The 27,806-nt window shown below is 41.3% G+C and overlaps 1 protein-coding gene across 5 annotated transcripts in view; it reads right to left on the bottom strand.

Annotated features, from left to right (window-relative positions):
* The window catches only part of anks1b (ankyrin repeat and sterile alpha motif domain containing 1B), a 193,822-nt gene that overhangs the window by 118,293 nt on the left and 47,723 nt on the right, over positions 1 to 27,806 (bottom strand). For all 5 annotated transcript variants that reach the window (XM_069164827.1, XM_069164826.1, XM_069164825.1 and 2 more), the window contains exons 2-5: positions 19,497 to 19,577; positions 16,911 to 17,067; positions 5,563 to 5,715; positions 2,713 to 2,856 (exon numbers count right to left, since the gene is read on the bottom strand). In XM_069164827.1, coding sequence (XP_069020928.1) covers positions 2,713 to 2,856; positions 5,563 to 5,715; positions 16,911 to 17,067; positions 19,497 to 19,577 — 535 coding nt within the window. The remainder of the gene's footprint in view (positions 1 to 2,712; positions 2,857 to 5,562; positions 5,716 to 16,910; positions 17,068 to 19,496; positions 19,578 to 27,806) is intronic.

The raw sequence follows: 27,806 nt of genomic DNA, 5'->3' as shown, positions 1-27,806 counted from the left end.
AACATGTTTAATCCAAATCGTAAAGCAAATAAAACAAGTTGAAACAGAAATTGAAAGCGAGAGAGGAAGAGGAAAAAGACAGAAGAAAGAAGATGGAAAAAGTCACACAAGGAAAGCCTCCTCTCTTCAGGGAAACCCTTAAATCTGCTCGTTGCTGTACTGTAGCTACTGGTAATGCATTTTAGGATTAACTGCACATAGAGATTGTTGTATGAGAATAAGGATTTCCCTGTAACCTTAGCTAGCTGTAAAACCAGAAGATGATGTGCAACACAACATGGAGACTCCAAAAACTTTAGAGTTCAATTAATCGTATACATGTCAGTTACATTAAATGACAGAAACAGTTCAAGACCAAAATAAGACCATGAAGTCAGATGACACATCTCAACTCACTCTATGTGATTGGGGGGGGGGGGGGGGGGGGGTTAACGTGCTCCGATATCATTTTTCAGTCCAAAAGAGACAGAGCAGAACAAGAGCAAAGGGTAAATTGCAGAGAGGATTGGAATTGGAGATATCGAAAGGCTTGCATTGCTCATCATCACTAGGTGGAGAGAAAAAGAGAGAGAGGTTTGCAGCAGTGTGCATAGAGGAGGAGACGAGGCAAATCAAAGGCGTGCAGTGTTCATCTTCACTAGACACATGGAGCCCGAGGCCAAATCCCTGCAGAGATACAAAGCCCTCCTCTTTAGATCGGAGCACGCACGCGCGCACGCGCGCACACACACACACACACACACACACACACACACACACACACACACACACACACACACACACACACACACACACACACAAACAGGCAGCATGTAACAAGGACAGAAGGCAGAGAAGATGGGTGCAACGCCGCTGAGTCATGTAACCCCTCGCTGGGAGAGTCCCACAATGATTCCAACATCCAAACAGGACGAGTCAGTTCCAGAAATTACACGGACACAAATACACTTCTGCACCCAACAAATTCTCCAAACTGGATTTGTCATGTTGGAGACACATTGGAACATATTGTGGAGGACACAAAGTGACACAGAGTTCTCATTTCTTGGAGTTTCAGACCCTCCTCAGTCTTTAACTAACAGAAAGCTACACATGCTTTACATAAACCGCACTTACACATGCAGGGGAAGGAAGAACACAGCATCTGTTATGCCGTATGTCTTTGAAGCAAACGAACATGGAGTCAGATCAGATTCTGGCAATAGCAGACGTGAACTTTTATTCACTGTATATTACCAGCTAGAATATTTCTATAATCAGATCATGTCCACCATGTCTAAAATCAGGTGTGTTTGTTGTTCACCGAGTCAACTTAAAGTGGACTGAAAAAATGGCTTAAAGTGGGAGAAGTACAGTGACCTTGATCTAATAATCAGAAGAGACTTGATTCAAACAGTATTAAGAGGCACAAAAGGGTTATTTTTCAACACTTACTATTTAAGACAAGTGGGCAAAGTCAGAAAGCTCCGATTTTCAGAAAAAATTATCTCAAGAGAAAGACAACAGCATTCAGGAAAGCAGTAAAGCGTGGCTGCATTTTGACAAGGCTTCACCAAAACAAATGGCCCAGAAAGGGTCGGGACAAAGCTGTATTTGGATCGTCCGGATGACTCCGAATACACAATGAGACAAAATGGAAAGAGAGCAGAGCAGAGCAGAGTAGACATCAGGTTAGAAACAGAGCCGTAAGGAATCTCCACATACTGTAAGTGACTCTGTATTTCTGTTTCCTACACTGAAGATATAGCGTGTGTAAAGAGGAGACGGTGAACTCTTAGGACCTCTCAGGAACACCCTGTCCTCTTCGTCCTCTTCCTCCTCTTCCTCCTCCTCAGTCTTTTCTCCCAATCAATTATTCATCCCTCACCACCACCAAACCATGGGAGGCACGGACGGCATACACAAGCTCACTGACACACACACACACACACACACACACACACACACACACACAGAGAGAGAGGAACGAGGCGCACACACTTTCAAAAGAAGAACCTGCAAAGCAGTTATGCCTGTGGTGAATTATATACAGAAAAACAAAGACTCACTGCTGTACTCTCTTTCAACCAAAGACATTGCAACTTCTCAAATATTCATGCTCACCAGAGATGAGCAGAGGAAGGACATTTTGAAAGATTTAGTCAGGGAAAAGGATAAATAGGTACTTCTCCAGCCACCTTCCCCACTCTGATTCAGATAATACGAACAAAACGTCAAACTTACATCCGTTCAAAACATGTTTCTTCTTTCTGTATCTGTAAATGTTTCTACACGTGCAACTTTTTGAAAGACAAACAACGCAAGTTTACTTGGGCTGTTTATGTTTGGACATTACAAACACTTAACAATATTTGTGGTTCGTGGTGTTCAAAATAATAAAAGTTTGTTTGTACAACTCCGAGGCGAAGCGTCTTTCTGATATAATGACAAGGCTACTCATGATAATCCACAAATCTTGAGGAAGTAATATAAGAGCTACTCTCTGCTCAAGCTGTCTCACTTCCAAATGGAACAGCTCACAACAACTACAGTGGCTTAGTCTAAAAGGGGAACAAGGTTTGCCGTAAGCAACAACAAGCAAATGAAAAAGTCGCTATTATCATTGTCCTTAGCAGGCTGACGTAATCTGAGCCAGAAATCTGTCCTGTGATGCTGATGGAGAACAACAACAACAACAACAACAAAAAACACCAGAGGTGAAATTCTTCTCACCAAACAGTTGACGTCCATGCCGGCGTCGAGCAGAGTCTGCGCGGTGCTGTGGTGTCCGTTGCGGGCAGCCAGGTGGAGCGGAGTGTGTTGGCGAGTGTGGCTCGTCATGAGGTTGGGGTGGGCGCTCACCAGCATGCGGACCACCTGGGCACAGAATAAACACAGAGCAGCTCGCTGAGAGGAGACTGGGACACACTGGTCACCTTCTTGTACATGTTTTGTTGTCCAGAGAGTCGTTAATCTGCGACTGTAGTTTTTCCTGTTTTGTTTTGCCACTTCAGTTCCTGTGTCTCCTGCTCTTCTAATTATCCGCACCTGTTTCTCATCACTCACCTGCCCCTGGTTTTGCCATCATGCATCTCTGTACATTCTCTCAGGTCTCTGTTCCCCTTCCAGATTGTCTTGGTCAGCCTCATGAGTTAATCCCTTTCCAGCATAATTTCCTAGAGTCCGTCTCTATGATTTTTGACTTGGCTTTGTTTGCTGGTTTTTGGATTGTTTACTTCTCCCTGCCTGGATTTTGTTTTTGTTTTTGTTTTTTTCAGACTCAGGCTTTGTATGTGCCTGGTTGGCTTTTTAACTTTACTTCGTGTCCCGAGTTCTTCCTGCACATCTGATTCTCTAATCAGCCCAAAATCGTGACACCAAACTGCGAGCTTGGATGTCAGTAAACTATGAGTGGTAACAGATAATTAGAAGGCAGTTTGTTTCTCAACCAATCATGAGGAGGTCTGCTTAATTATGTGTTTCTGCAGTGAGTCCTTGTATTAGAAGACCTGTCAATCAACTTGAGCATCTTGTAGTCGGAGGTTGTTTTGCTTTTGTCTGGTCGCGGATGATACCTTCAATAACTCGGCTCACCAACAGGCAGTTCTCTCGAAAGCTTCCTCCTTTAATGTGTGCCTTTGTGTGCGTATGCTAAACTTTTGCCCCGTGTTAGTTACATCTCCATGCACCAGCAGCAGCTTCCACCACAGGGATTTCCCTTCATTATTATGCAGAAAGAGAGGGAGAGAGAACTACCGTGCTGCCTTTATAAATTATTCATTCGCACTCAAACAAACCTGTATGGCTTGACTGCAATTACTCACTACCTTAGCAGGAAGAATGTGTGATTGCATTTGAACATCAGCAGGCATTTGTAGCATACACCTCTCAATGTGGGAGAGGCTGGTGCACCTTTTGTCACATTTTTGACAGAGGAGTAAAGTCCCAGTTCTAAAAATGTGTACCTGCCTTTCTGTGAACTTCAGACAGTATTTGAGAATTTCTTTTCCACAATAAATCAACTGTATTCCTGTGCGCTGTGGTCCTTTACACTGTCAGCTGTTTCTTTTCACCTGCCAGCACAGAGCTTTCCCAGGATTCATACAGAGGTTCACATACAGATCCCACCCACCCGACCGGTATAAACAGCTGTTGTAACAATGAAAACATGAGCCCGGGGTCAGTGTAAAGTAGTAAATGTTATTTTCTTCGTAATATGAGCGTATATCAATCAAGCGAATAATAAATCAAAAATAAAACGTTAGTGTATCAATAAAATAGCCACAAAATTGCTGCATCATAACAATAATCACTCATAATTCCTCATTAGAGACCTGAGACTTTCTGATAAATGTTGTAATTATTCTACATGCGCTACTTTGTCAACAATGAACATTTAAACCCACCAAGTAAGTAATGTCTTATTTCTATCTACACCACAAAGAACTATATTGTAAGTCTTTCACTGCATTTTCTTTGACTGATGATCAGTTCTGGCATCTTCATCTGTAAATAGAAAGAAAATTCTTTGTTCCTCCACGTTGCAATTAAAATTGCATTGCAAATTAAATGTTTGGGATACATTTCATTTGTATTGAATAGCATCAGACGCTGGTATTGAGTTATCCTTCATTACAAAGGCTTTCATCCCCTCAGTCCTCCATGTGGAGCCGCTCCAACGGAGATCAGAGCTTCTCCGCTTCTCGACATACTGAAAGGTCAACGGTTCATACCTTTATATCTCCTGCTTTCAAACTGCTCATTAGCCAGGTGGGTATAGATCTGTCAGGTACACATCGGAGGCTCAGCAGTCGAGGACCCGTGACGGTGATGACGTTTTAACTATTCATGACTGAATTTGACCGTCACGGTTGGATGTTACTTTGTGTACAACGTATTTAAAGGGATCTTATGTAGCAGGTTTTAACACATATTGTACATATTTACATTGTATGTATAAAACATATGATGATGATGATGATGATGATGATTTATCTTTGTGGGGGGGGGGCTTTGTGGTTTAATGTGAGTTACACCTTTCACATCATCATTAATATAAAATCAGATTATGGCAGCTTTAGGCTTTGAAGCCAATTTGAATCACAACAGGTCTGACAACAGTTATAACACAGATGCTAGACAGCATCATTTTAACACAATTCTTTTAGATGATGGCCACCAACTAATGTTCTGACCTTGTATGTCAACTCATCAAAACATGATACAGTCATCAGTAAGCCTATTAGCCCGTCATACTGTCCTATCCATGCAGAATGAATGCTGCTTTACCAGAAGTTTTATTTAAATTGGGACAAATTAAACTTTTAACTTTTAAAAACTACCTTCTTATCTTTACTGTGGATCAAACCAGCTTTCATTTGTTCTTATGAGGACCATCTGTAAAAAATATGTACTTTTCGGTACAAGTATGTACTCCTGATTACTACAGAGGTATTACTGTACCATTTTTAACAGCATGGAAAATAATCATTGTAATAAATGAAAATATCCAAAGCAGAATTCCCATTCTGATCTTTCTCGTGTCAGATAATAGAGCAGATTCAGTTTGTCATCCTCACTGACCTGCAGTCGTCCATACAGCGCTGCCAGGTCCAGGGGCGTCTCATGTCGGCTGTTTCTCATGGCGGGGTCGGTCAGCTCCTGAAGCAGCACTGAAACCACCTCAGTGTGTCCGTACTGGGCTGCACAGTGGAGGGCCGTCTCCCTCTCATTGTTCTGTGGAGGAGAAAAAAAAAAAGGATTGACATCGGGAAGAGTGAAGGGAAGACAAAGACTACGAGAAGAGAGGTGGATGTAGGAATAATAGGGAACGATAAAGAGCGACAGGGAGACGTGAAGTGAAGCGAGGCAGAGGAGATGCATTGAGGGATGCAGGAAGTAGCAGAGAAAGTCAAAAGTAAAAAGCAAGGTAGGCGATGGGAGCAATGAGGGAATTAGTGGGACAGGAGTCAAAGGATGGACGAAAAGGTAATGAAGGATTGAGAAAGAGAACGACAGGAAACAGGAATATAACGATTAGAATAGAATATAAGAAGGCGGTGAGTTAGAAGCAGGGTGAATGTGAAAGGATTGAGATATAAGGAAAAGAGAAGAAGGAGAATAAAGCAGTTTGCTTTACTTATCGGCACATTGACTCAAGATGGAAAACTACATCCTGAGCAGAGATTTCATGCCACACATACGAAGCATACGTGTCGAGCCGTCCTTCATTCTGCCGCTACAAATTCCAAAAGCATGTTCAGGTCTGTGAGAGCCGCCAGGGGAAATCTACAGCTTCCTGTCTGTGTAATAGAGGCAGCGGCTGAAACCAGAATGTTTTTCTCAAACCCACCGGGCCTTTTTTGGTCGAGGGAGCTCATCGACTGACTACTGTTAAGTCAGCTTCCATTCTACGGGCCAATTAGCATATTCAGAGGCTGTTATGTAATACTGTCAGTTTTCATTTTAAAAAACTTCACGGCTATTTAACAAGAGATACTCAATCCATTTTAAATATCAATTCGTATTGCAAAGGAGTAACCCTTGGGCATCCCATCGCTCTAAAAATGTTTTTTTGCTTGTTAGAGTTTCTCAAAATTTTGGGGATTCCTGAGCACTTGTTCTAGCAATGCTGTCCAATCAGGACATATAAAACAGAAATTAAAACTTGATGGTATGAAAAGTTTTGGGCAGAAATTAAATAAGGAGTAGTAGAATTATTTGGGTTGAATCTGCTCCGACTTTAAATGCATTGTAATGTGTGAAAGGGGAACATTGAAGCTACGGGGAGGGTTTGGTTTTCCCGGCTCCATAGTCTACCAGTTGATTCATTTTGCTTTAGTGTTGTGACCACAAAAAGATAGTTATGTCAAGAAACAATTAAACAGCAGCATTAGGATTGATGACAAATGGCGACATGAACGGCTCCATAAAACGCCCGCAAAAATGTCGACGAGTGTGAATGACAATGACACAGCTGCTCAAGTTTTTATGAATCAAGGTATGAGAATAAATTCGACTTGTTTCTTTAATAATTGCGAAAAACAAAATGTTCTCAGCAATCATGATTAAAACTCCAATTTCAACTAAAATATGACATTGATGGGATGGATGTGTTACTGGCTGCTGATTGGTTCGGGGAAAAACAAACAAAACGTCGGAATGAATGAATGAAGTGACAATTAATTCTGATTATCAAGTCTCTGTTTAAACACTAGCTCGTCTTTTCATGTAATTAACAGCTGAAAATATTCGGTTCCATGCTCCTAATCACTAACACTATTCAGCGACTCTTTATAAAAAAATTATTGATATCCCGCCGCCTTTCTTCTTTCATTATTTTATTAAATGCCTTCACATTTCTTGCCTCAAATGCCCCTCTTAGACTTCCCTGATGAAAATCAAAAGCACCGTGACCACACTTCACTGCTCAGATCGCTTCTTACTCTCTTGCTCTCCAGAGCTCCCTCCTCGCCTCCCTACTTTCATGCCTGTGAGCAGTGAGTGAGAGACATGAAGAGAAACCGTGTGTGTGTGTGCGCATAGCGTGGAGAAAGAGCCCCTATATGAAGATACACACATACACTCGGGATCTAGCAGAGAGGAAACACCACTACGTGCTCGTGAGCTTTCCCTACTCCTCAGCCAATCAGATCCCTCTGTTTTCCCTCGCGGACCGCACACCCCTCCACAGCAGGTCTGTATTGCAGGTCTACAGTACTGTATGCACAATAATCACACTCAGGGACACTTTAATTCACATTTGTCACAGTTATAATATAATGCAACATTTGCTTTGTTCCTGTGTGGAGTCTTTTGCTATTGTACATGACCATTTTCCACCGGAGTGACTCACTTTCACCCCCAAGAGATCGTTTCAGTTTCATCTTATCTCATCTACTACCGACTTCATCCCCTCCTGCCAAGTCCCAAACCACTGCAAACGCAGTGCAATCAGTCATCATCTGCTCCAGACAGCATTTAGTGCAAACTGGCAGAGCAAATGTCTGGAGGAATAGGCCATTCATTCACTCAAGGTTAAACGCAACAGCAACCCTAAAAAGAAGATTGTATTCGAATTACAGATTTCAATTTGTATGCAAAAAGGTAAAGGAGTAAGTAAGTTGATGTATGAAGTACAGTTTCAAAAGGGCAGTAACAAACCCACGAACATCTACCCCTCCATAACAATGGGGCTACTCCATGTGCTGATGAAGATGGTGTGATACAAGCGAAAGCTCCATAACACCCATTGAGTGTACATTACAGAGAAATGTTTGATCGATGTTTGGTTAGTGACCTGTGGAGTTTTAGACTTCTAGTAGCGGCTATTTTTCTGAGTGGGTCCCTGTGTAGTTTATCTTGTGCTACATGACACACAGTCACAACAGTATCACATTATTCCTCTAATCTACAGGTGTTAGTGACACACTGAGACCTGTAATGGGAAAAAAACATGAACGTGAACGATTCTGGATGTGAAATACCCCCCAAAAAAATTGCTTCGTAAATGATGTACGAGAGGAAATGTACCCAAAACATTTGTAACCGTTTAGACACACAGCACATTTTAGTGAAATACTCTGAATAGAAACAAAACTTTTGTTTGTTTACAAGAAAACCCCACAGAGACCCTTTAACATCCGGATCACGGCTGACAGCTTCACTAACAGGATGACATTGATTCTATTTTCATATTCAACACAAAACGAGCATGAAAAAGTAATGAAGAAAGCAATCGCACACACTGACTGATAAATCAGCGTGGATGGGATAAACACGGAGACCAAGATTGCTCCTATTGTCGGTGCTGCCGCTGACCCATTCTGTCTCCCGAGCCTTAAACGGACAATAAAGCTTTGTCAGTGCAATCTGCTGTGCCTCACAAACACTGCTTGAGATAGGAAAAAAAAAAAAAAATACAAAAAATGCAATTCACTGACAGACAGAAGGGTGACAAAGAGACGAGCGGAGACACAGAATGACAGGACAAGGGAGACGGAGCTGGAGAGGAGGTGATGGAGCAGGACGAGGAGAGAAAATGCTCCTTCCGTGTTCTCAAAGAGGACGATATATTTCCATTACACTCGCTCTGACAGCTTTCCGATAGCATCAAGCACTCAATGTATTGTTGCTGATTGGGCTCTGAGCAACAGCCATCCACTAATACCACATCAACAGGTGTAGCACCACATTATCAACGTGCCCATACAAATGGATGTCACAGCGTGTCTTTCAGCACCGTATGGAGCTGATATAGTGTCACAAAGAGGCTAAGTAATGAAGTATCGGCTTGATATTGCTCAAACGACAGCCGTACGGTTTCATTAATGCTTAAGGAGAACATTTGTATGATTATTTTTTAAGCTATATGTGCAGTCTCCTTCATTAGCTTTTTTTTTAACTAAAGGACACACAATAATCTACTCAGGCTCCTTGTATTATAGTCCTTTTAGCTACACACACACTCACACACACATTTCCCATGGTAGACACGAACAGTGCTATCTCGGTTCATCTGCACGGGACCAAGCAGCTACATCCATGCAAACAAGCGAGCTTACCAGGCAGGCCTGGGCTGATCAGAAACCAGAGCAGCTGATGCGCGCAGAGGCATTAGTTTGAACATACACTGCGTTAATGCTGATGGACTGATATGCAGGATGAGCTCCGTCTAAGTTACAGCATCTCATAATCCCGGCAGCTCAGCGCGCTGCCTGGGGAGAGCTGGGTAAATAAATGAAGGATGAAAAAGACAAGGCGTACAAGGTGAAACTGTTTTATTCCTTCTCACTCCCTTCTGTTATTAATACAGACCCAGTGTTCAGCTTATGTTCAGACAATCTAAATAAATCCTAAAACATTTTACAATTGGATATGCAATTAGCTTTTCAGTTTTTTTCTAAACTTGAAAGATTTTTTTCCTATAAGTCTTTTAATTAATATCTTTCTGAAGTGAAAGTGTCCTCTAAATTAGTATTGTCTTCATTTTCTATTCAGACTTACAATGTCCGCTAACGTGAGCAAGCTTTTCAAGCTCTTCCGCTTCCACTTTCCAAGCGGATGCTAGTTAGAGCTGAAAAAAAAAAACTGCACAGAAACTATTGCATCATCATAGTGTATATACATTAAAAGGTTTGACTTTAACCGTAGCACCGTACCAATTAATTGAAACATACTCACAAACATAAACAGACAAATAAAAACTGTATTCATCAAAGCAGTGATTTGTTTGTACTTGTTACTTTTTAATAAGCGGGCCTAAAACCATAAAACTATATTCTTTAAAGAGAAATGTAATTAATCCATCATCACATCATTGCATAGAGTGAGAGGTGGAGAGAAGAGGAATCGGAGATGATAATGACAAGCTGAATCGCCCCGTTTCCCTTCCTTTTTCAAATTTGTGCATTAAATGATACAAACTGACAGAAATTGAGAGAAAAGGGACATGTGGTGGTTGAGAAGCAGCAATGTGGGGGACAGCAAAACCACGTCAGAGGGGGGGGGGGCAGTTTACAGTGTGAACATGGGAAGGCAGTGAAAACATCCTGAGGCCAAGAGGAGTGAACGCTGAAGAGCGCTGGGAAGATAAGACCAGAAAGAGACGAGGAGGAGGAAGAACACTGACGGTGGAGCGAGGCAGAAGAAAACAGCTTCTGTGTCCACATTTCACAGCCAGCGGATCCATCGCTCACACTGCTAGTGAAGGTTTAGACCACGAATCACGGACTCTCACACACGGCGGGTTTTACAGGGGAAACAAAGCACCGGATAAAAACACTGAAATTTGGACTCCTAAATAAAAGCAATCAATAATCTATGAGGTTTTTAGCTCTAAATATTGAACAATAATGATTTATGTATGTGGTGTTAGGAATGTTTCCTGCAACACGCTGTTGTCTACGGATGCAGCCAGCGATTAGGACTGATTGATTATCAATAGTTTCTGGGAAGAATTGACGGCTGGTTTACTCATAAAACACTGAAAAATGCACAGCACAACATCCTGGAGTATAAAATGTCTCATCTGTCCAACAAACAGAGAAAAGCTAAAGATATTCTAAACGCTATCCCAAACACTGATCAGCTTTTTTCTTTATAAAATGACTATTAACAGATTATCAAAATCATTGTAAACTAATTGGTTGTTTAAGCTCTATTACTATCATGATACTGTTAAACATATTCCTGTAATATAGCTCCTGACATTTAGTTCCATCTTATTTTAGTTTGACTGTTGATTGTTGCCTCTCTTGGTGTTTTTTATGTATTATTGCTTACAAAATAAAATGAATATGATATGACGCAGGGCTAATTGCAAATAATAAAAGTCCCATTTAATATGTCTGAAGAATATCAACAATGTTTCTATACTTGACCACTGCTTTGAAAAGCCACTCATAAAACCTGAATGTTTGATGTTTACTTATAAAATTAATGCAAAGGAATCAATAAGATCAGATGTCTCAGTGGGATTTTATTAAAGTGGACTGCTTGGCACCATAATGTTTGGAAAACCACACAAAAGCCCTGCATCTCCGAACAATGTCTGCAGCCGAGGTGCCCTTTAGCAAGGCACCAAACCCCTTATTGCTCCGAGGTGGCCGGTCTACGGTTGATAATGTAAACTCTGACCTCCCAGCAGCGCTGACAAGCTGCACAGGAATCTCTTCGTGGTTTTAATGAAGCACCACAAAGAAAAATCAGATGATTCTGTTTCCATAAAACACCACAATTAACACACTGACACACAATCTGCTCTCAGTTTGCAATAATCACTCAGGGTTGTAATTTGTTTTGATTCATGGAGAAATGAATCAAGTTTTCTTTTTGCCGAACTTTAATTAGGAGGCCCGCCGCAGACAGAGCGTCAGGCTGCGGAAAACATACGACACAAACATTTTTTTTTTTTTTTTAACAGATTATTCATAAGAAAACATCCTATGGCTCAATGTGACCGTGTGTGTTTTGGCAGCGGTTGGCACGGCAGTGACCGATGGTCGAGCGAGGACTTTCCCAGGGCGGTTTCTCTGAGTGGTAGCGTGTGTTCTCAGAGGGTCTGCGTTCACATCATCAGGAAACATATGGTTTCATTTTTCTTGCGTGGTAGCGACATGTGGACATGATGGGGCGTAGGATTACCAAGACTGTAAGGTGAACACACACAAAGCATATACACACACAGAAAGACATTCGTGGAAAAAAAACGCAGCAGGCGAACGACCCCGTGACCTGTTACCTTTGTCTTGGTTCACACAGTCTTAAAAGTTCCCAGAAGGCCTGGCTAGTGAAAGGCATGTCTTTCTCTTATGATCCTGATTTTTACGCTGCTGACCTCCTTTGGGAAAACAAATCGGAGTCAAAAAGGGAGAAAGACAAGAGGGAAGGAGAGGGAAAAAGAAATATTATAACCCGACGTCCTTCGGTTTGTTGGAAAAGAAAACATTCTCTGGAATGTTTCTGCTGTACAGCGATAGAAGCTGTACTTGATGTGGTCAGTCACCCGTACACAAACGCAGCGGACACACACAATAACCCTTAAAGTGACTCGGCCAGAGGTCCCATTCAGATAGAGCCGCCCGGAGGGTTGCATGCTGGTTCCCACAAACACACTCAAACACCACATCTGCACTACATGAGTGGGCACGTCTGCGGGACACGGCTGTCCCTCGCTCTGACATTGTCAAACACAAGCCAAGTAATTTTTGCAATCTAACTCTTCTCTGGGCGAGTAGCTCGGGGTAAAAAGTGTCATCTTTAGTTATCATGCTCTGTGTGGCTATTTGCTCTTTTAAGTGCTGCAGGTTAAACATTTTGGAGCCAAAAATCCACCGAGCAACGGACTGTTCAGAACGACACAGAACGCAGTTGAGTGCGTCCTAAAATGTGAAAATATATGTGTAATGCAATAACACTCATACATATGATACTAATAAGTTATAAAGTGAAAGCACAAAGTATATTTTACAGGACTGTACTGGACAGTTTGTGTATTCACCGATTAACTACAGCTTGGTTTGTCAAACATTACACTCTCCAAATTTTTAAAGTGATTTCCTCCTCCCCTTTATTAATTTAATTGGTTCCACAGTGTGCAAATCAAATGTGACACTTGCTCAGTAATTTATTAATTTTTTTTTTAATCAACATTATCTGTTACAGAGCTCCAAAAATGTGCAACAGGAGACTGTTGTGACGACTCGAGGTTCAACCATCTGCCAAACAGAAAGTAGGACATTATAATTCACATTATTGTTTTCATGGTTATCATGTTTTTTTGCTCTGGATTAGATTTTCCAATAGCAGAAGTAATGAATTAAATGTTTTCCAGTGGGTAAAATCAATATAATATACTGTAATACACAAACACGAGAGCATCTATGAACCACCTGCAAACATTAATAAAGTGGTTCTTGTAAGAATTGAAGAAGTAGCAGGAGACACCGTACACATCCTATTTTGTAATAATGATGTCTCCATAAAGCCCAGAGGGAATGAATGTAAAATCAAAGTGTCCTAAAGAGGTTGAGAAAGAAGTAATCTGATTACTCTTCTTGGTCAGCAGTACCTGTCAGTGTCACTTAGTCTGGGGTATAAAGACTGCTGATGTTACATAGTTTTAGTCAGACACAAGATGACATACCGATCTTGACACAGGGGATGTATATGCCTCTATGATGAGGACCAAAATAAATCCTACTGACTCTAATAATAAATAATTTGAGGCTTTTCAACAACGCTGTTGCCGTTATGTCATTTCCCTTGAAAGGTGCAATAATTTGTCTGCTGCACCCACTGGGGAAAGGCTCAGTCTGTCCCGTCTCTCTCATCATTTCCAGCTCATTTCAGTTCACTACAGGTAACAGACACTGTGGGACTCTGAGATCCTGTCAAAGGACGTGATGATCTGTCATGAGCTGCCTGAAAAACAAGTGAAGGTGCAAACTTCCTCCTGTTACTCTACGTGAGAGTTGATCTAAGCCCACTCGAATCTTTTTCAAACACATCTGAAGCAATAAGGTCATTTCATGAAGAAAGCTTAAGAAAATATAAACTTGAAATGATCTCACCATATCGATCTTTTAAAAAAAAAAAAAAACTATCGAGAAAATCCACTAAAAATTCCTGACTTATCTTTAGGTACAGGCTTAAGAGAGGCAGCAGTTCATGAGTAAGTCTGAGTGGGAGAAAGACAGATCTCAACAGGCAACGTGTCACTCCTCAAAACATGCATTTGGCCTTGCAAGCAGAGTGCAAGCCTTGAGTAAACAAGCAATCTCTCACCATCAATCACTGTCTCACTGTCTCTCTCACACACACACACACACACACACACACACACACACACACAGTATGTATAATCATTTTCTCCAGTCAGGCGGCCTCCACCTCTCTCACACAAACAAGCTCCAGTAATACACAAAAACAGCTGTGAACGGGAACTACTGGGACCAATTAGAGGATAAACAGTGGGCTGGAACTGGTTTACCGCCAACTAATAACATCCACTAACCTCAAATAATCTTCTATCGGCTGCGGAGTGGAACTGGCCCACCTGCACACTTCGGTTACCTGTGTGTTTTGTTTTTTTTTTAATTTTAATTTCGTTGCACTCTGAGGACCTTTCAATCTCATCACAGCTCCCTCTTGCTCACTTTTCCACACTCCTCACGTGTACAAATTAGGACGAATGTTGAGTTTCTGTCCCTCGTGTAATAAAAAAAAATAAATAAATAAAAAAAAGTGAGGCAAAAACACAAACACACACACACACACACACACACACACACACACACACACACACACACAGTCTCAACCTCTGACATGAGTAATGGTGTGCGTGGGCTGAGTATTATCGTTGAGAATGGGGTAATGTGCAGCCGATGGCCTGCTGCTGTAAGTCGCCATGATGAGTGTGAGTGTGTGTGGGACTCAGTATATCACACTGACTACTGTATGCGAGCCCAGCTCTCGAGTGCGCACACGACAGACAAGCGGGAAACCACCGAGCTTATGCATCGTAAACACACAAACACTCCATAAATCTCGGCGTCTGATTTATGGCCGCAACCTGAAAACAACTGTGGCCTCACACTGACAACGGCGAGGCCACGAGACAAACATGCAGTACAGAGCGATGTAAAAAAAAGAAAAAAGAAATGCACTCGCACCACAATTTCAGTTTCATCGGCGCTAAACCGCCGCTTTGCGAAACTGAATGCCGAAAGGGAAAAATAAACACAGCACCTTTAAGAACGTTAACGAGCAGGTTAGCTGGATCTCTTTGTGTTCACCAGTGGGACGCAAAGCCAGAGTGTGAGCTCTGTATGTCCTTCACTGGTGTTTGTCATACAGAGGGGACGATGGAAACTGATGCTAACAGGGGAGGTAAAGCCAACCTGTTGATAAACAAGGCTCAACGTGAGATGTAGGATATAAAGAGTTACAACAAAATCAGTGTAACTTGATGATTTATCGAAACTGGTGTTACATCAGAGTGTATAAAAGCTCCTTTTCTCCTTTCATTTCATAGGCGCACATAAATACGAGAATTTTTAAGCCTAAACAAGCGAATTCTGCAACACCATAATATTGAATAATACTATTTTCTGCCCAAATAACTGGACTATTTTTTGTATCATGAGCTGAAAAAGAGGTACAAGAGCACACATATTAAAAAACGCACCGAGTGTGCTTAGAAGTCAGCGTCTACTGCAGGTACAGTATCCTCTCCATCAGCAGCTCACTCAGCTCAACAAATCATCGACGGGGTAAAAAAAAAAAAAAAAAAAAGAAAGAAAGAAAATTACCCGTGTTCACTTGCTGACAAACCTCCTCATTTCGGGGGCAAGGGACATCATTTATCACGGCAAACAATTAGGGTCTAACAACTCTCAGAGGGAAACGATTTGGCTAATGGCGACAGAGGAAAATGTGCTTATTAGACAGAGTAAATAACGCTCCAGTAACCTGTGGGGTCCATTACTACACCGCAATCAGGAGAGGGAATATTACAAAAAGAAACATCTAAACCATTAACATTTTAGCTAACACTTTTGATGGAACACCATCTCCTGTGTGCCTCCTGCCCATCTTCAAATGCAGCGCATCAGTGAGCCGTGGCATCATCAATATGCTGCAAGCAAAGACGGACAGGAAAAAAAAGAGTAAGGGAGGAGAAGGGGGTCATTTCTGCTGATGAGGAATGACAGCAGCAGCAGGCTGAACGCTCCCAGAGCTGAGATGCTCGCCGGCCTGTCAGAGAAAGACCGCTGGAAACAGAAAAGGATCGGCCCGGTTGGATAGAAGCCATAATCAGACGACCTGCAGCGCAACTGGTTCACATGTCCTGAGAAATACAGCAACAGAGCTTCATTTTAGTAAATGAGACCTGCCTTGTTCAGGAACGGAAACAGGGCAGCATAATGTGTCTCCGTCGCCATTTAACATGTGAACGGTGCGAAGTGGGCTTTTGAAAGCACCTCCAGTCGAGTGGTCGAAAGGACGGTTTGATTTTTATATTCTTTCTTTTCCATGAAGATAGCAACACAAAAAAATGGCAAAGTAGCCTCTTGGAAATGCAGTAGTTGAGTCATAATGTATTATTTATGATCTGTTGAGCCCAGTGAATACCTTATTTCAATAAAATGTGAAAAGTCGCAAGCCACAACATGAACAGCCCGGGGGAAAAAAAAGGGATTTATTTGGACCACCAGCTAACACCTGCTGACTTGCTGAAGGACACCTGAGGAGGGAAATATTGAGCGGCACCAGTTCTGCAGCTGACTGTCAGCCTCCTTCAGTATTTATCAGTTAAAACCACTCCAGAGTGAGGACTGTAGCTGACACTGGACAGAGGAGAGACATGATGGAGTTTCTCATAAAGTCTAGACCTGAAGGTGACCTCAGGAGGATGCTGATGCGTGTACCTGTTGGTTGACGTGGCAGTGCGAGGGGCCGTGGTGGATGAGGATACGGACGATGTCGACATCGCCCCTCCAGGCGGCCAGGTGCAGCGGGAAGCAACCCTTGCTGTCAGACACATTAGTGCACGCCTCAAACTGGAGCAGTTTCAGCACCACGTCCCTGAGAGAGAAAATAGATACACACACAGATCAATAGATCAACGGAGGGAGGGAGGGAGGAAGAGAAACACAGCTGGACGCCAACACCTGAAATCCAGATTATGGTATGTTGTCATCTTTCCTTAAAACCAACAAACCAAACACTTTTTTAATCCTCTAATTTTGCTTTTTTTGTGTGCTTTTTTTTGTCACTTTGGATTCTACTGTACATTAAAAATATTTACATTTTCACAATTGATCATTTTCAATGGTGGAATAATGACTTCGATCCCTGAATGTAACTGTATGAATACAACAATGTAAAGATACTCCATCACTGGTCAAATCAAACGTGTAGCAAGCAGACACTCGACTAAATCTATTTCGTTGCTTTCTTCCACCAGTGACAATGGACTGAATATTTCCTTTGTCCAGAAGGAGCTCAAAACTTTAAACACAAAAAAAGAGGTTTATATGCACATACGTGTAAAGAACACCACTTCTGTTTCAGCTTAACAATTTGAACACTGTTATTCCACGTTGGTGTCATTTTGTGTTTCCTCTTTCTTTAACTGACTAGATCTGCATCCTTTTTGCAGGTTTACAGCCTCTTCAAGTGGTCACAAACAAACTGCCACCTTCTACAAGATCCTAGTTAGACAAAGCGAGATTTACAGTAGCGTTTGGGTGAATGATCAGGAAATCACCCAGCGCAGGAGGTAGTTCATCTGGAAATTTAAAAAAAAGGAACAGAGAGAAGACTATTGCCAACATCGCCATTAAACATATTAATAAAGTGAGGAATCACAGAGTTGGGTTTGGGCTGGGAATCCATTTAGCTGCTACTTATAGCAGTGACAGCGATACCGTATCACATTAGGAGGACTCCAGCTGAAGTTGTCACCGCCATCTGAAGAGGAAAGGTGAAGTGCTTCATTTGCATTCAAAATGTCAGGAGAGACACAGAGGAGACGGAAGGGCAAAAGCTCTCCCAGGAGCAGGGGTGAATGCAGCATGGAGATGCTTAATGAACTGCTTAGTTAATTTCAATATCTTAGTATATTTTCTTATTCATTCCAGTTTAAGTGGCAGTAAAGCAGCCAAATCACACTTGGAGGAGCTCAGGGTCAAATATGAGAACATTCAACATCGTGGAGATCAGATTCACCTGCGGGCATTCATCACCAAAAACTGCGCATACTTAAAACGATCTCAAAGAATTCAATTCAAACTCAGCCTGAAAAACAAATCTCTGAATGCAGCCTCTTCCTGTTGCCAAGTCTTCTTCCTGCTGTATCTTAATTGCCAGTTATCTTTTTTTCCTTTCCCACGTAAACGTTAAATCACTCGTCTGCAGCTTTTTTTGTTGGCGGCCTAATTTTCACTGTGAGGCTGCATTTTTTCTCTGCCACACTTCCCTCCTCTCTCCTCAGTTGATCTGAGAGAGAAAATCCACATAATTGCCCCCAAAACACAGCACTAATCCTTCAGTTCCGCCATACTGGGATAGCGGTCAGCCTTGAAGCTAATCCGAGCTGTGTAACGGATTTCTCAGCGGGCCCAGGTGAAGAAAGGGAGCTGGACCGGAGTTCTGTGCAGACGCAGACACTCAAGTCATACACATATTTAACAGTTCGCTTAAATGGTGTTTGCAATTTCATATTTTGGAATATCATCGAGAGTACAAGACAGTTATATTGCGATGATGCAATTTCTTTGGCTTGTTGTCATAGAGCTTATTTTCTGCCTAAGTAGCAATCATTTTCGAGATTTCAACTTGAACTGGATGTAATGAACCTACAATAACTCATCACCACGGTTTAACAAAGAAAGACCTCAGATGGACAAAATGTATCCACTGCACAAAACTGTCTTGCTCTTGACTATTGGGTAGGACTAATAAATATAGTAATTGCAATAATTTTACTGATAAATTCGGGGTAAATGAAGGCTTTCTACAAACACATGTTCCACCAAGCAATCACATCACACCACTGAGCTCCCTTCACCAGAGCAGAAAATGTTCATCTTTTGGAAAAATCCACTATTACAAAGACATTTTACAAGGACATTCAGCAAAGAGGGCCGCAATATAAAAATGTAATGTAGCAGGGCTCTGTACTTCTGCTGGACTGACACCGTCAACTCTACAGTCAGACTACTGTAAATGTAATAGTTGTGTTTTTTACTGATGGTCTGATAAAACAAGCATCTCGAGGATGACACTTCGGCCTCTGGGAATTTGTAACGGACATTATATACATAAACACAAAAAACATGATAAAAAATATTCCCCAAAAATGATTTGGCAATGGAAAATAATCTTTAGTTGCAGCCCTACAGCATAAAGTATACACCGAATATGTACGTACAAACAACTCTTCGGTTTAGTTTTATAACGAACTGTAAAGAATTTAGAGTTCTGAATAATTTCAGTAAAAACACTCTTACCTGTGTCCATTGAGGGAAGCGTGATGTAAAGGTGTGTATCCTGAGCTGTCTGTGCAGTTCACATTCAGGCCCTTCCACATGCTGTGGAACAGAGACACATCACAATTAATCCTTAAAGTCACACTTTATTTGCGCACGCACACACACACACACACACACACACACACACACACACACACACACACAAGTTGGACTTTAAAAGACACGGCACACGCTTGAACAACATGTTTGTTACAGTGATATGTTTGAGTTTTTCTAACTGTTGCATCCCTTCTGTTTCAGTTTGGATCCAGGCAATGACAAACCATATCTGGCCAATCAGGACTCAAATCCCTCTTGGAAGGCGCCAAGTGCGGACAGGTGGAGGGGGGTCGGGATGCTTTGTTGGGAAAATGAGCACAGACTGAACTCTGTAAACTGTTATTTTTCATGATTAAATTATGTACGTGCCAAACTGATAAAAACACATAAAAAAAAACCTCTTGTAGGAGTTTGTATAAACAGGGATTTGGAGCTCATTCAGTGAAATTAAGCCAGCCAGACTCTTTTGGGGGGGCGGGGGGGGGGTGGGGGTGAGAGTTTCGGGTTTTTGAGTTCTTCGCTTATTTCTTCGCACAAAAGAATTCAACTTTATTGTTCGATGGTCCCGAGGTTGGGTGCGTAATTTCTCATTTGGAGGCTGCAGCCAGAAGAGTTTAAGTCCTATTTCATCATACGGGCAAACAATGAAAGTGAATGAGGTCAACTCTTGTACTCGCAAAAGGCTGAGCATGCAAATAAAACCCACACAAAACAGAATCTCATAAGGATAACTACGCACAGAGTCCGGGTCTAACACACACACTGAAACACACTCATATATACATGTACACACTTCTATAATACACATAAAGCCCAGGGTTTTCCCGGGGCTATAATTATATGACCTCTCTTTTTCACATGAACTCCTCCAAGCATGTCAGAGAGAAGTACTAATTAGTTAAATTCCAGCCTGAGCAGCTCAGGGCTGAAAAGCTGAATCAAGTTACTTCTCGAAGCCGCTGTATTTACCTTTTTTTATTAAAGCAGTAGAACGAAGACAGGAGCTTCTGACATTGAGTTAAAGTCACGATGTAAAACTAAAGCTTTGTTACGGAAACAAAAGCAACCAAAGAAGTGGTGCCATATTAAATCTGCTGACATTTTTTGGGGCATTTTAGGCAAAGCTGTCTCTAAATTCCACCAGATTTATATATTTTATTGTCCAAAATGTGTATCTTGTCACAAGCAACTAACCAGGACTCTCTCTCTTATTGAATTAGAAGTAGAAGAATTTTACAGAAGTGATGAATAAAATATCAAATCTTCCTTTGAAAGGCTTTAAAACTAAATTGCTCTTTATTCGTGGGTTATATCTGCTAGAAAACCGAGGAAATGCTTCCTTTGACAAGTCCCATTGTTAAAAGAAATATTCGAAGTCAATTCATTTGAATAAATGGATTAAAATGTGACTTCTACTTTCCCTTTCACTGACAGATTCTGTATCTTCAGGTGATTCTTTCCTTCTGAGAGGCTGGAAGAGAAAAGCCACAGCAGAACATTCTCTCGTTTAAGAGACATCAACACAATGACCAAGGTCAGAGGTATTATGCAATGGGTGAGTGCACACAGGGACACCTAATCCTGAATTAAAAGTGTTTCCAAAGGCTGGCTGCATACATGCACACACACACACACACACACACACAAAGAACACAGTGCACGACTCAATAGTCTGCTGTAGCAAAGGGACGCAGAACATTTTAGTTTTCTGAATTTAAAGCTGAGATAAATGACAAATATAAAATAAGCAGAACCAGGTTTCCTCGAATCGATTCAAGTGAAAAATAAGAAACACACAAACGTCGGAGGGCGCAACAAATGTGCGATCTAAGGTGCAACAGCACACGGCTGACGTTCAACTCGAACAAACCGAGTTGAAGCAGCTGCGTTGACATAAACACGTATTAGATGGATCTTGAGACTCTTGAAAAGTTCATTTTTGATAGCCATCGAGATAAAATGACTTATCTGGTTGCTTCAAAGGAATTATGAGTCATGTCAACTTTTTCACAGTGGTGGTGTTCGTCGTGTCGCAGCTACTGTGACTACAGTCTAAGTCTGCGAGTGAGAGCGCTAAATCAACAGCTGCATTAATCTCCTTTTATCAGATATGGATTTGGAGTCATAAACCGTTGGTAAAACAAGAAGTAAACCGTCATGGAAACACAGATACTTCCATGCATGTTTTCTATATCCGACAGCTGTTCACTGAACAAATCAGGCCTTGAACACGCACACACACACACACACACACACACACACACACACACACACACATTCACCAGCGGTGTTACCTTAAAACAAACAATCTGTACACCGATTCATTAAATCTCACAGTACAAAGACTGTGTCATGTGACACACAACACCACCTCTCCTACACACTCACGAACACACCGCGTTAACGCACAAACCCTGCACTCATCCCACCAGTCGCATAAAATGTCTTCATAAACACCAAATATGTGAGGCTGCTTTGTGAGGGAAAGTGTAAACCCTGTTCGCAGCGTGCGTGAGTCTCTCGCTGTAAAAGGCCAGAGCCGAACAGGTGTTGTGTTCACACCTTTCCATGTTGTGCCGTCAACCGTTCCGTGCGTGTTTGGCATGCGGGCGTCACCGGCGGTTGCTTTAACACGTATCCGGCATTTTGGGAATCTGCTACTTTAAGAATCAAATAAGTTTCGCTGACAAACCAACTCTTCTTTGCTATACTTGACTTTTTAGCCTCTTTCAGCTCATTGCTTGTTTTGTTTTTTTACCTGTGGGTTTCAGTCTGACTTTTTTTTTTTTTACTTTATCTTCAGCAGCAGCAGGAAACTGTTTTCAGCAAATAACAATAACAACGACAAAAAAAACCTTAAATGAGCCTATTGTTGCTCAGCACCAAGACCTTACAGACAAAGTTGGTGTCTTAAGCCAAAATCAAATCATCATGAAAAAGGAGATTCCTTCCTGATCAATACAATACTAATACCATTTCACATTAATGCGGACCCTGAGCGGCCTTAGAAAAAAAAAAAAGCTCTTTTATTTAAATTTGTGCAAAAACATCCTTTAATTAGTCTCAATATAATATTGTTTGTGCTGGTGCCTCGTGTCAACAGTGTGAGCTGGCAATCGTGCTCCGAAAATAGAACACAATGATAAAGTCGACAGCAAATATTATTAAATGTTTTATGGAAATTGTGAATTTTTTTCTCCCGTGAAACCTTCATATTTTAATGCTCAAAGAGAGTCTCGCATCAAATCAAACAAATAGACCATATTTCTTCCTTTTCTTTTCTGTCCTACTCTTTCAAATGGACGTAATATGCCTGAAATGTTCCTACAGAAGTGTTTCCCAGTGTTTTCGCCAGCATGGCTTTCTGTTAAAATGCTGATTGCAATCTCTTGTTCTGAGTTATGAGATGTGAGCCTTTCAACCAAACGGGAATTTTCTCCACTAAACCTGCCAGACTGTTGTTTAACTGTATAACAGCTAGAGGCCTGATGCACAACAATATTTGTTTTATTCTTCATTCTTCCATTGCTCATTTTGCAACCGCTCAAATTTATCCAGCAACCCTTTGAAGGAGTCTCAACCCCCTGATGAAATAAAGTGGTCCTGTAGTGCTCAGTATTGTGTTTATATCCACTGTTGGACAGAGAAACAGTAAATTTAATGTGTTCAGCTGAAACCTGCCAAACAGTACAACACAGAGAGGCTGAGCCTTGTTAAAAAAATAAACACCCCACATACGGGTTAACAACTTGAACTCGGTGAATCACTTTCTAATGAGGCCACTTTTCGTTCTCTTCTGCTCTCCCGTGTCCCACCTCTAAATTCCCGAGCTCGGGTCGATGTCCCGTCGCTTGTCCATTGTGTCCTGTGCTTTCAGTAGAAGCATGAAGCCAGCCAGCAGAGTTTAAATAGAATTAGTGGGCAACTGGAGATTAGATAATGGTGGAGAGGTGCTGTGGCAGGAATGCAGAGTCTTGGCGGATTAGTGAAATATGCAGACGATGTCCTACTTAATTAACCTCGTCAATGTGAAGCGAAGGTCTGGTAGGAAATGCTGTCTTGGTGTTTGCGTGAGTGAGCGCGCGTCCGACTATTGCTTCCACATTAAAAATTTGATGGTGTGTTTTGGAGCGTCGTTCCCTAACTTTGCCTCTTTTTTAGCAGTCAAGTGATGTTTCCATCAAGAGATTTGTGGCTCGGTCTTTAAAATCTCTCTCTCCTTTGACTCTCTCTCTCTCTCTCTCTCTCTTCCTCGCTGAGGTCCACACACTCTTTTTTTTTTTTTTTTTCATTAAAAGCACTAAAAGGTGAAGAAGTCAAACGTCATGAAAGGCCTCCCGGCAGGCAGAGCAAGTCTGCCCTCTGTTTGAACCCTCCTTCAGTTTCAGCCTGACAGTTTCTCCCTGCTTTTACATGACATCAACACGGCAGCGCGCAGAGGACATGATATCATGTTGGAGGACTAAAAAGGAGAAGGAACGTTTAGGTGCCTAGCAGCAAAGAAAGAGTACCTCGCGGTAATCGCCTCGTAATGCTGCATTTTAATGGTGTATGTGGCGATGAGCAAAATTTCTCCAAATCCCTCACAAGCCGAGATTCATGCCTGATAAAATGACAGAGGGAGTTAAATACAAAACTTCCGTGTATTCAATTTGTAAAAAAAAAAACATTACCTCAAGCATTTTTTTTAAACGCTGTACCTCATCAAACAAGAACGAAATTCTCTCCCAAACTCTTTAGAAGTGTAATTTATTATCAGTCGTTTCAAAAGAGTACATGTAATGTCTTTCAAGTGGAAGAAAATTTCTCATTTTGGATGCAAACTTTGTCTCATTTTGCGTTTGAGAATGAAAGCCTTCATTTGCTGCTTCTCACCACAGATATTAAAGCTGGCATCCCATTGCAGCAAAGTTCAGGCTACATCAAAGCGCAGCATTTGTCATCAAAGGAGAAGGAACAGAGGGACGGGGAAAACCTTTGTAGTCCTGGATTCTCTTTAGAGGAAACTTTTTTTTTGGGAGGGAAGTAAAGTTAAGTCGACTGAATCCAACGGCCTGTTGAAATTCACGCAACCTAATGAAATGAAAATCAAAGGCTTTTTCGACAGAAAGGGAGGACTCAACAACAGCATCAACTTCACGGGAAATCAAAAAGGGAACTGTTATGAGGCTGACGTGTTTTCACTACCATTGCAGATAAAGCCAGACAGGAAGTGGACTTGCTTCATTTCCTGTTTTGAGCAAGAAGCAGAAGATGTACCTGCTGATTGAGAGCAGTGTTGCAAAAGCTCAGGCTGATAAGAGCTAGAGAGTAATGACAACACACACACACACACACATAAATGCATACTTTTCTTTGGATCTGGGCTTTGATGTTTAAACCCTGACTCACACAGAGACAGTCCATCTCCCATGATGCTTTAGGGCATGAATATTCTGCTTTGCACTCTGAAATCTCAGAATTTTATGTTACTGTGTGTGTGGTGTCATAGGCGAGAGCAGCTCAGCCACACAGACAATTACGGTGCAAGGTGTGTGGAAAGTCTCCGAAGGCCAATTATGTTCCTGCAGACAAACGAGATGATCAACTTTCTTTCTTAATCTTTGACTTTTCCTCCATTTCATTTCTCTCCTTCTGTTTTGCTTTTGTAGTACTCTCTATTTAATCTTCAAACAAATGTGCGTACGTTTGCAGCTGTACAGTTCGCGTGACGAAGCCAGGAAGGGAGCAGAAGGAGAGGTGCTATATTTCAAAGAAGACGGTAGAAACAAACACATTTATATGCTCGGGTATGACAAACCAGCCACTTCAAAGGAGGCTCCAGCTATGAATGTGCCATTAGGTGCGCACACACGTGTACACTTTCTAATATAGTATGCACACACCGCACAGAGCTACAGCCTGAACATTAGTGGATGTTTAAGGCTATAGATGATAGGTCTGTTAGGTCTTTTGTTTGTTCTTACGTTAACACACAACACCATAAACATTTCTAGCAAAGGATCATTCAAATGTAGTTATTAAAGGTACACTGGGGAGGTTTTGACCACTAGCAGCTATGGAGCAAGGTTCCCAAGAGTGTTTTCTTCACACTTGGTGCTGGTGAAAGAGAGCAATACGTGTAACAATACGCCAACAGAGGCCAAAAGGAAGAAGACTACCAGCTAGATGCACTCTTCCAAAAAATTAGCTGTGCAAGTGTTTAATGTGGAAGACGTATTCCAGACTTTCATTAGGCCTCAAGGAGATGCAGCATGTATTGTAATGAGAAACTGTGAAAGTAGACGTAACTTTCTTTATATTTGTTTCCAAAAGTGCCTGACGTGCAACATTTACAAATGTTAAAGCTCTTTTAGTTCTGCAATCCCTTGAAGTTTGGGCCTTAATGTAAGAGGCAATGTAAGAAAATTGATGTAGCACAGGCCGAGATGTCCTGACTTTTAGTTCCTCGAGTGGGTCAAACTCCAAAAAGACAAGATCCTTTATTTCAATTATCTTTGTTAGAGCCTTGTTGACTCGTGATGTCTTTCATATCCCACGTCCACAGTTGGTTTTTCTGTTAAGAATATTTAATTTCCAAAACTCAAAGACACCATCAGAGTTATACTTTGAAGACTTTAGAAGACCAAAAAAGATATTCAACATGGTCAAGGTTGTATCGTCATGTGTAGTGCCATTTTAAAGACATATTCAACAAAGATGTGTCACTTCTCTTATTAATGTAGAAATGCTTTTTGTGTCCATAGTTCTAATAACCTCTGAAAGCGGCTTTTGAGTACATTTGTGCTAAATAAATAAGAATATTTCTGTACATTAAGTATACAAAACTCTTAAAATATTAAAGTAGGAGAGTCAAAGCATATGTAATTATAGCTATCTCTGTAATATCATCTAATAACCTTCTTAATACAGTTTATCAATGAGGTTCTGTTGTGAACTGAAATGAAATTAACTTTATACCATAAACACATTAAAACAGTCTGAGGACTTCCACATGTTGCAGTGTGACCTCCTACTTGACAGCCGTCTCAATTCCACTTCACATTCCCCCGACATCATGAAGAAAATCCAATTCACACCTCCGCAGCTCTGCAGGCAGCCAAGCACTGCTTCCACGAGGAGAGGTGTTTTCCCCTCCAACCACCTCGCAGATCTGTCACTGTCTGCTGCTCTACTTCTACACCAATTATAGTGATGAGTAAATCCATGCTGTGGTTGATACAGGGATGAGAGATAAAAAAAAAAAAAAAATGTATTAAAGTCCCAGTGTGCCAAAAGAAAAACTCTCTCATTAAGTTTGTGACCATAAGACAGATATTAGGAATATATTTGTATAGGACACGAATATTTGAATATATCACTGAAACAAAAACATATGTCTTTTTCCTGTTTTGCATCACACATAAAAGCAGTTCCGTGGACGGAGTCCAATCTATTCGGTCTGTGATCTCTCTCTCTCTCCTCACCAGCCTCCAGCGAATCCCTAATTTGCTGAACTAATTCTTATGAAATTGCCTCAAATGTTTTTTTTGCATATTTTGCAGAACAGCAGCTTCCATCGACAAAACTCCTTGTTAGCAGTTTTGTTTATTTGAATACGCTGTAGTATCCCCTAGCATGGGACTCCATCCAGCAGGCAAACCAGGTCAACCGCTGCCGAAAAGCACAAACAGATAGAAGAGCATAAACAAAGCTTCGCGGTTATGGACACTATTAACTGGTTTGCAGTTCTCGGTGGCTGCCTTGCAGCTCCGCCGACTCAAGAAATATTCTCAAAATGGCAGCTTGTCATTTTCAAACTTTGTTTTTTTTTTGTATGAATGAAAGAAATGATGTGTTAATGAATGATCTTTAGAGGTGCTGCTTTGTGGATTTGATTTCCTTTGAACAGAGTCAGGCTAGCTGTTTCCCCCTGTTTCCAGTCTTTGTGCTAAGCTAAACTAAGCGGCTGCCTGATTTAAGATTTAAGAGTGGTATCAATCTTCTCATCTAATTCTCCACAAGAATGCTAATAAGCATATTTCCCCAAATGATAAACTATTACTTTCTTCCTTATCAGCAAACCGAGACATCAGTTCATCTTAAACTGCTTTTTTTTTTTTTTTATTGAAAATATATTTATATTTTTTTAGTGATAAAGTACATAATGACTCCTGCAGACAATGTTACAATGTACAAAAACTTTGAAAATATTAATTCTTACACCAAAGTGTAATTTGAGCGAAAACT

Source organism: Embiotoca jacksoni, unplaced genomic scaffold (assembly GCF_022577435.1).
Source record: "Embiotoca jacksoni isolate LCO1_2020_lvr unplaced genomic scaffold, fEmbJac1.0.p SCAF_32, whole genome shotgun sequence".
NCBI classification, from domain to species: Eukaryota; Metazoa; Chordata; class Actinopteri; family Embiotocidae; genus Embiotoca; species Embiotoca jacksoni.
This window is presented reverse-complemented; position numbering and strand designations above follow the sequence as displayed.